This window comes from Sparus aurata, chromosome 9, assembly GCF_900880675.1.
Source record: "Sparus aurata chromosome 9, fSpaAur1.1, whole genome shotgun sequence".
Classification (NCBI taxonomy): domain Eukaryota; kingdom Metazoa; phylum Chordata; class Actinopteri; order Spariformes; family Sparidae; genus Sparus; species Sparus aurata.
The window spans coordinates 3,513,178-3,523,627 of NC_044195.1; the positions used below are offsets into that span (position 1 = coordinate 3,513,178).

The 10,450-nt window shown below is 41.5% G+C and overlaps 1 protein-coding gene across 1 annotated transcript in view; it reads right to left on the reverse strand.

The window, feature by feature from the left end:
- Positions 1-7,845: 7,845 nt before the first annotated feature.
- Positions 7,846-10,450, reverse strand: part of hpxa (hemopexin a) — a 9,209-nt gene continuing 6,604 nt past the window's right edge. Inside the window, exons 9-10 of the mRNA XM_030427320.1 lie at positions 9,192-9,339; positions 7,846-8,334 (exon numbers count right to left, since the gene is read on the reverse strand). Coding sequence (XP_030283180.1) covers positions 8,105-8,334; positions 9,192-9,339 — 378 coding nt within the window. The 3' untranslated portion in view covers positions 7,846-8,104. The remainder of the gene's footprint in view (positions 8,335-9,191; positions 9,340-10,450) is intronic.

Below are 10,450 nucleotides of genomic sequence, written 5' to 3' on the forward strand. Positions count from 1 at the left end.
TGACTACATGACTTCCCTAACCCAGCAATGCATGAGCAGCCGCCTGTCTCCACGACTCCACTTTCCTTCGGCTTTATCCATGCTGTATGTTTAGCTTGATTGACACTCTGGCTGGGCGCTACTGCTGCCTTCAGAAATATAAACTTGCTGTGTTTCTTCAACAGTACTTTCCCTATTGTGTTACTGTGCAGGTAGTTGTATGCTTCTGTGCTTTTGTAACTGCGTAATTCTCCGCCGTCAACACCTTCAGAAAATATAAGATAATTAACTATGTCGATGTAGCTAACTTTTTAAAAACATCCGTACTGTGTATCCACCTCCGATTTTTGTCCATTTTGTCACTTTCTTTGTATTGAAAGCCGATTTTTAGAGCTAGCATGACAGCTACGCTAGCGTAAACACCGAGTTCAACCAGTTCAACCTGAAGAGTATAGCCGACTACCGCTATGAACCATGGGTAAACTCTGTTGCGCGCTGTAATGACGTCAGTTAAAAACCCCTCGTGGGGAGGCACTCATGTGATTGGCTGTAAAGGAGTGAGACATCTGATTGGCTGCAGCAGCCCCCTTGTAGAAAAAAACACATTTGTGAATCGGAGTTGTGCTAGATGAGTCTCAAAAATTTGCACACGAATGCAGGGATGTTTATAATAATAATCAGGGATTATGAGACTGTTCTGGCTCCATAAACCTTCAGCAGGAGGTCAGAAGTAGCTCATAGTCCACAAAAAAACACAGGAAGATGTTTGACAATTAATAAAACAACAAACATGCACACTGTGTCTGTCAGAGGGATCAGAGTCACAGTGGTGACAAGTGTATGTAGGCTTTTCAGGGGAGCAGTTTTTCGTGGGCCTAGAACTTGCAATTTATACTTTTACAATTTGTTGTGCATCAAAGACTTTTTGACTGCTGTGATCGCCCACACTTGGCAGCTTTCTATCCAGAGTAGGGTAGAGGAAAATATGTGAATTGTGATTCAGGGATGGTTGTGACATTTTCTTGTAAGATGTTACAACCATCCCCACCCCTGTAAGCTATTGTTTAGCTAGCTGTATCAGCATGGTTGTTTGAAATTAGCATAGATGAAATGACTCATATTTTACATAAGAACCTACTCTTTAAACTAACATAAGTTACCTAATTCAAACATTAACAGTATCAGTACTAATCAAAATTTAGGCTTGTTCCAAAAAATTACTTTTGTTACCTGAAAATGTATGTTTTGGCTGTAAAATCTGCACACTTCTTCTCACAGCCATACAAATTCACATGCAAGATCAGGGAGGGAGTGGTTATACATGAAATTGATGACATGACTCTTAAGTTACCCCTTATTGGTGAAAGTGGTGCTGTTACAACTTCCCTTTGTTTCAACCATCCCTGGTCTCCCCTATTATATAGGTGAGGAGTCAGCAATTAGATGTGTTGGAATCCATCTGTGAGTACTCAAGTGTGAAAGAGGTGTGACCACAGTACAAAGATTAACCAAAAGAAAATAAGTAAGACGGGAAGAAATAGCATAAGACACATGTAAAACTATATATTCTAGATACATCCAATATAAATATACACAAAAAGGGGCACACTTGTCACAAAAAGTACACTAAATACAAATGTTAATAATAAATAGACAATTGTCATTAAAGTAATCCACAGATTCATATGAGCATATACTAACTGTCTTCCAATTAATTTTTAATAAAAGCCTTTTTATGATACAACATTCAATGAATCACAAAATAAAAATGATGGAACAAATAGCAGGTAGAAACATATTTACAATTAAATTACCCTATTAACACAATTCTTTTTAACTTTGTTAACATAGAATAATGTAGTGAAATGTCACAAAAAATAGAATCCAATAGATAATCTGGATTCTTGTGCTCAATTATTAAAAAACAATTCAACATAAGTTTTTTGTTTAGACCCTTCCAATATGGTCCCATTTGTAATAAAAAACAGTCCTTATCACCACCTCTTCTAAAAGTGAGTACTATTTAAGTACATCTATTTTACTAAAAACTTTACCATAATTCACAGAACAATTTTGGTGGAACAGGCCACTGACTCATGTTTTATTTGGCAGATATTTCAGAAGTCCACATAAAAGGAGCACAAATTTGTCAATCATTCCAAAATCAACTCTCCATTTTGTACTCTATTAGGTACACATATCTGAAATGAATGCATTCTAATACAACAGTTCTACAATAAACCATGAAAGTGATAATGATTAGTTTCTATTCAAACTGTTTTTTACAATGTAGTTGATTAAAATTTCTGATCATTTTGAATGAATTGTGTAAATGGGGTTTATTTGTAGACTAACAACTGTTAATTAACATTAAACCAACCTATTTGCCTTTCTATCTTCAAACATGCTCTTCTCATTGGGAACTTTACCCACATATTTTATGTGTATGTGTCGTTGGGTTGACAGCCTCTGCAGTTGATTGTGGATTCATGCTAGCGCTGGTGAAGGGCCTCAGTGTTTTTCCTCCATTGTAAGCCTAGCAGGCAGTTAGGTAAAGGAAGGGATTGTGTGATCCAATGAAGAGCGCTGTTATCAGAGACTTCAGCCCCAGTCATGAAGCTGACATCACCCCATTGCCTCAGTTTAGAGCTGCTCAAAGCACAGCCAATCACTTAGGATGGAAGTCACTGTTGTTAATGATCAGAGTCTTCTGTTTATTACGGTTGGCTTTGCTGAAAAGTTTTTTTTTTTCTTTGTTACAAATGATGTCATCTAAGACAGTCTTCATTGATTGATTCATTCATTCATTCATACATTAATTCATTTGAGAACTGACTTTGTTTAAGGCATCAGTTGAAAGCATTTTTGAATCAAATCAACTTTTTGACTTTGAAAAAATCTGGAACAATGGAATATAAAGACAGCAGCAGTCAGGCTTTACAAAGCCACACAGCTTATATTTTATTTTGAAGACAGAACTGAAGATGAGTGAAACAACACTTAGTCACTATTGACATAGATGTTAAAGGAAAATGTTTAAAGGAGTCATCACCTGGTTTTTTACATATCCAGTCCCTCTTGGATCGCTTTGGATCAATTCTTAAAATTTATAAGAAAAAAACATTTTAAAACATCAAACATAGAGCTTGTTTTGACACTTTTTCATACCGCGACTTTCTCACGCGAGATTATGCGTGAGGTTTTGACCGGTCCGGATGTGCATTGTATTAATATGTAATGAGGCGCGCGTTGATTGGCCGCAGGACAGCCGGAATCGGGGGCTAGCCTGCATGCACACAGACTCCAAAACATAAACAGCCCCCTGTCATGGCGCACACACTAAATGACGAACCTTACGGAATTCAGGCATTTATGTACGAGCCGGAGTCGGAACCCGAACGGGAGAGTGAAGAGGCAGAGGCGGTGAAGAGCGACGTTTACAGCAGGCCGTCTCTAAATGGTAAATTCTTTTTTTTTTCGTTCTTACTTTTCACACTCGTGTTTTACATGTAAGACCTGAGTTTTAATGCTGGTGGTCACGATGTATGGCGTGAAAATGACAGAGAAATAGGCAGATTCTGCGTGCTCACTCAGAAAGTCTGGCTGAGGACGGCTGTGAGCCGATGCTTATGCAAGCTTATGCAAGTAGCCTCCTGTGGTAACGTCACCACAGGAGCAGAGTCAAAATCTCGTGCTTTAGGAATGCGCACTACTGTGCGCTATTCCTGTTCGGAAAAAGAGCCAAAGCGAAAAAAAATTGGCCACTTTCAAACTCCAGCTTTTCAGGCAAGTTTCAACTGAGGTCCAACACCAATATACATGATTTAACAGGAGAAATTGCGATTTCCGGGTGATGACTCCTTTAAATGTTTTTTTTGTTTTTTTTATGGTAAATATTCAGAGATTTTAATTACTTGAGTCTTTACTTCAAATTTGACCCTTCTTATTTAGAAAAATCCTGACATATTTGGTATCTTTTTAATATTTACCTAAAGTGTACATTTCACATTGTTGGTTCTAGCATTGTGTGGTCCAACAGAATGGTTTTGCATAGATAATCACCAGAGAGAAAACTAAAAGGTTTCTGTCAACACATGGGTGCATGTGGGGGCTCACATGAAGAAGAGGTCACATCTTTTTCAGTCTAAAACCAAAGTTTCCCGTGGTTACCTGAAATCTCTGTCTCAGTGTGTTTCTGAGAGGAATAACATAATATCACACTTGCACTGATGTATCTGTTTGCTCAGCTAGAGAGAAACAAGAGCAATAAGTTTTACTGTCACAACACATCAAGCTGTTTCTTTTAACAGAGCTCTTGTGCCCTCTGCTGCTGAAAAGCCAGAACTTGAGTTTGATCTGGCATTGTAAAAAGGTGCCTGAATCAGGATAGAGGGTGAATAATACAGGCAATAATCAATCATGTTGTGTCTATGTCAGCCCTGTGATGAACTGTCTACCTGTCCAGGGTGTAGTGACTGCTTGCTCAATATCAGTAGGGAAAGGATCCTGCCCCCAGTGACCCTTCTCAGGATAAGTGGTTAGAGGTAATGGATGGGTGAATGTTCAATCAGCACAATGATCTAATAATTTACTTGCAAATATTGACAACTTATCCTACAGGCTGTTTCTGTCAGTGGAACAATAGTAGTTTTTTAATTTGCTTGCTGGCAAATTCCAATGACAAATCAATAAGATAGATTAAATAAACATAAATATTGTTGGAATTTTCAACCTGAATGTTAGGTATTGTTTTACCGTTTCTTTATATTTTTGATCCAATTGTTAAAATTCCGACCTGCAATTACAGATTTTTGGGTCACTTGGGTGCAGCAGAAACATGAAATAAGATCATATGATTAACTCTTTGGCAAACAGTTGCTTATTCACACAGCCAGCAGTGATTCATGTATTATAGAAAATATAAATTATTCTCTTTTAGCTCAGCCTGCAACAACTCCTGAGAGATATTGACCAGCTAGTTGCAAACTGTGTCTGTCATTTGGTACCCTTTTAAAAGAAAAAAAAATTAGGATACAGTTTTTTAATAAAAACATAAGCTCTTGTTTATATGAGGCCATTTCATGTTTAATTAAGGATATTAACACATATCAAAACGATGGAGTTACCTTTAAAGTCCGTGTAAACCAAAATCAGCCATTTTCTTCTAAACACATTAAACGGGTCATAAATGTGTTTACTTAAAACATGTAAAAGCCATTTGGCCATGTAGAATTTAATTTTGGAGCTAGGCTCACAAACAGTTTTTCAACATTTCTGTGTTCAGGATTTAATGGGCGGGTCAGAAATCATGCAAATCATGGCCGCGTTAGGTAACGCGGCCATATGATTTGCATAAACCCCGCCATGCTGCGGAAGTGGTATAAATACGTTCAGCGCATCGGCTTCAGCGGTTCTCCCACTCACTCTCCAGTTTCGGATTGCATTGCTTACAATAGTTTGCAGCTAGCTAACCAGCCAACCAGTCAGCTAACCAGCCATGTCTCCTCCACATCGCTCTGCATCTTTCCTGGATGCCACAGTGTGCAGGGTGACTGCGCTGTTAGCTTATTTAAGTTTCCTTCGGATGAAACGTAAGGAAACGGGGGAGTCCATTGACGCTGGTCAACTCCGTCCCGGCTTGCATCCTCTCCTCCGCCAACGAGGAGATGTGACGCTGCTGACCGCCGCTGACACTCTCCGTCCTGCTGACGGCGGGTCCCACCGGCATGATGTGGCCGCCGCGCCGCAGCATGCCCTCCGTCCCGCTGACGGCGGGTCCCACCGGCATGATGTGGGGTCCCACCGGCATGATGTGGCCGCCGCGCCGCAGCATGCCCTCCGTCCCGCTGACGGCGGGTCCCACCGGCATGATGTGGCCGCCGCGCCGCAGCCGGCCCTCCGTCCTGCTGACGGCGGGTCCCACCGGCGGTATGTGGCGGTAGTATCAGGGCCGCATTATTGGTGAGCCGTCCCAGTGTGAACGGATAATCCGGAGGCGCGGAGCGAGGGCGTGTCGGTCTGACAGTCTGATAACTGCACAGGTCCTTCACTCAACTAAATACAGAGAAATGTACCACAAAGCAACGTTACAGGACCGAACAAAAGTAACATAGTAACTGTAACTGTCTTAAGCAACTTATATGAGGAAAACAAATACCACAGCTGTATGTGGAGAAGCGTCTGTCCTCCTGTCCGTCCCCTCCCTGTCCTCCCGACTCTTCCTCACATTTCTGCTCACAAAACAGCGTCTGTCACGCTTGTCACAAGAGTGTTTAACTCACCGAGTGTTTGACGAAAATAAATCACCGCGACCGCCAGCCCTCCTGACCGAGACTTCAGGAAACTGTCCCCCAGAAAACAGCCTCCGTCCCCGCGAGTGACAGAGTCAGACAGCGTCCTGTTTACTGTGGTGATTATGTATAATTATGTAATTTAGCGCGAAAAACTTCACTCTGTCACTTTCCAGGATGTTTAGTGGGTCAGGATCTCAATCACTACACGTTATAACAGCATCTATATGATTATAAACTGTCCGCGGGTTTAGATAGACAAGGGGAACACCTGGGGAACACCTGGGGAGACACCGACGTCATTAACATGACGTGTAGCCCCCGCCGCATGGGCGTGGTTCCAGCGCCTCTAACTGACACGCCCCCAGCGTTTCACAGCAGAAAGAAGTGCTTGTTTTTCCATGATTTAGAGACCTAATTTTATATACTTAACAATTTTTTTAATCTTTCAAATTTGGCTCAGTGGTCAATGATACATGTTTCTTTGGTGTGACAAACTCATAACACAATTTTTTTGCCGCTTTACACGGACTTTAAATCTGGTTGAATACTGTTCAATCAGTCCTACCAAAAAGTGTTCTGTTATTTTTTGGGTTTTATTACAAGGTTTATCTGAAAAATTTTAGCAGGGTAGTGTGATTTAGCGCCGTCACAGCATTAGCAACGGTATGTCTGCTGACTGACTGGATTTTTATTTATAAAAACACCTCTCACATAGTGATGCACATAAGTTACAGAAGTAAAGGCTCAACTCCAAATCAGGTTATTTAACCAGTGCAGGAGCAGTGTTTTCTGTGGGAGAAAGTAACTCCTTTTGGCATGCAACATAACACAGTAAATCCGATGCAAAAACCCAAAAAGCATAATATGACCACACAGTAAGTTTTAATTCAAGCTATTTCTTTTTTTGTTTTTGCTGACAACAGATGACTGACGTGGCCTTTGTTTTAAAGAGTTGTAAAGTAGAGGCAAGCTGCAAATTCAGGTAAAATTTCTTGTATACTCATCAGTACTAGTATAAACCTTTGACGACAATGACACAATGTTTTCAAATTGTTGCAACATTATTATTTTAAGAATATACTGATTATAGCCTCTTTTAAGGTTGTATTACCCGTTTCCCCCCAGTTTTTTCGTTTTTATTTAGTAAGTTTGATGGGTTCATGAAGTTCTCCGACAGTTGGGAGCATCTGTATCTGTATATGTATATGTTGTCTGCTATGGCCTGTCTCCTGCTAGTTGTTACTGTGCATGGATGATCAAACTATGTGGTTTACCCTCTTATCCAATCCAAAAACCAAGGTCGAAATTTTAATTTTGAATCTCATTCCCGATTGTAATGCGGATGAGCTTCCACCCCAATTCAGTAGTTGACAAGTTGGAAATTCTGACAAATTGATACATTAACTCAAATAACTGTCAAAACAAGACCGTAATTGCCATATGATCAAAAACAAACTACGCAGTTCTGTCTCGGGTATTTCCTAAGATTTTAGTAGGACATCACAAACATATAACATGAAACATCACTAAATAATTTTCTTAGTGTCTCTCCTTGACAAAGAACATAGACTCATTTTGTGTTGCCTCTCCATTTTATTCACAACAACATGGTACAAAATGAATCACAGATAAACTCGTAAAACCATTTGACTTCTTGGTAACACACCACTTTATAGAGGATCACTAAGCATAATTACAAAAAAGAAAGAACCCTTTCAGACAAATGGTTATTTTGAGGTAAGATTTATGTGGTGGTGCTGTTCTTTTTCCATGTTCCTTTGTGTTGTATGTGATGTTCTGCATAATCCATTCAGTTCTGTCAAGCAAGCATCTTAGTGATCACAACCAAACAGCTCCAAGGATACCCTATGCTGCTCAGGCAGGGACCTGCCAGCAACAAACTCCATTGTGCTCATGAAGTGGTAGAAATGGTTGCCTTTGATCACCTTCACTCCTTCACGATTGCACATGGCAGCATCAACATTCTCGAAGAGGTGAATAGTACGCTCGTTGCCTGCAACACGAGGGCTGGCCTTCAATTCCACATCATAGATATTCTTACCTGGAGGGCGGCAGGGAAGAAGAGATGTCAGTGGCTACTATAGTGGTACATAGTCTTGGTTAAAACTGGGCTAATTCTGGTTGAAAAGAGCTGCTTATTTAAAACCTCTGGGTTTCATTTGATATGACTAATGATTCCACAGACTAATATTTTTTTTTGTGCATCTGGACATATTCTTACATCTTTACTAGGGCTGCACAAAAAATCGTTAAAAAAATCGCGATCTCGATTCACACATACACGTGATCTCATATCTACACACAGCGATTCTGAAGCATTTTATATCTCGAGCTGAATCACAAACAAATGCTCCTATTTTCCTCCCGGATTTTTTGAAGCGCCCCCAAACGCAGCACTGCCGCTGCCTCCACCCTCAACCTGTGGTAAAGCGTCTTTACAACACGTGATTCAGTGTATGGAAGGAGTGAGTGAGAAGCCGTTTTCAGACGGGGCAGCAAGCCACCAATCTGCCCGTCCTTTTGGCGGCTAGGTCCGCGGTTTTAGACAGAGGGCGGCAAATTGGGGGTCTGTTTTGGTCCGCCGATTTGCCGCCTCGGAGGGTACACTTATTTCCGCCTCGCCTGCTAGATGAGCAACTGGACAGCCGCTGAGATCAGGAGATGCTAGCGTCTCCTCGGTCTCTAGCTGTATGGTTGTGTTAGCTTGTTGTTGTAGCCACAATCTAGGAACGGTCGCTACTCACATTTTTTCCAGAATCGTGCAGCCCTAATCTTTACATAATTTCTTGTTTCAGTGCTTGCTGATGTACAGGCTTATGTCTGCAAAATGATCCTTTTCTTTTTTAATGTATTGTCTGCAGCTTAACCCATTATTTTATCTGCGATCTGTGTATTAACCTTTGATAATGTAAGCAATGTGATGATCCTCGCAGACGAATGCAGCATCAATGGGACCCTCAATGCCCAGCTCCTCTTTCACAGGCTTGGGGTAACCGTCCAAGTGGGTGTGGGGCTCACCAACTTTGTAAAGAAACAGATGGTCGTCCTGAAATGGAAGAAACAATAAATGGTGTATGTTTTTGCCTTGAAGAAAAGGAGATGGCAGGATAATACAATGTGTGAACTTGCTTCTGTTGGGACCCTCTCATGGCTCTGAGATCAGAGCTGCCTTAATTGCACTAACAAAGGAAAGTGCATCGACCCTAATGGCCAGTAAGTGGCGCCTGCTTGACACAGCTCCCACAGGTTTGGCAACTCCCATCTCCCATTGTCTGAGAGCGCACCTGAATGCATCGTCAGTTCCACAATGACCGTATGCAGGGGCGTCGCACGCGTGGGGGATGTGGGTGTTTTAACACCCACACCTTTCCTGGTGATAGGGTTCAACACCCACACTTTTTCTGCAGTTTTACCGCAGTTTTGCAGTTTTATAAACGTTAACTACTCATTATATGATTAGTATAGAGGTCAGCACCAAACCACAGGATGGATTATTATGTTTTTATGTGTTTACAACTGCCATGTATGTAACGCTGTTACTGTCAGGATAAATAACAGATAAATATTGAATCTATCTATAATAACCAAATCCTGACATGTAAATGTGACATCTGTCTACCATTCTGTAAAATAGCTACTGACCCTAACCTTAACCATCAGAGCGGCGTCCCCCCCCCGCCAACCACCACATCCATCCCCTGCACTTTTGAAAAGCTTGCTACACCCCTGACCATATGAACGGAGAAAAATAAGAGCAACTGTGTGCCCATTTCATCGCCAGTCCCAGAGTTACGTGTTGCTGGAAGCTTTGGCTTTCGTCAGCGCAAAGGGAGCAGCCAGACGTTTTTTCACCGCCAAAGGCTGCAGTGTTTCATTTCACTGGACGAGTCCGGTGCCCTGTGCCGAACTGCCCTGTGTTACAAACACGCTCCAGATCCAGAATAGCTCTGTGCAACCAGCCGCTTTCACCGCCTGCAGAAGGAGGATTTTTCCCTCAGAAAACACCCGTTTTGCTCGTTCCGCAATGCCCATGTCAACCATGCAGCCAAAGCAGGACGCTGCAACCGCCTTTAATCCCCAACGAGGAAGCGAGCTGGATATTGAAGACGCAGCCATAAGTGAGGTTTATTTATTTAATGTCTGAGCAGATACTAGAA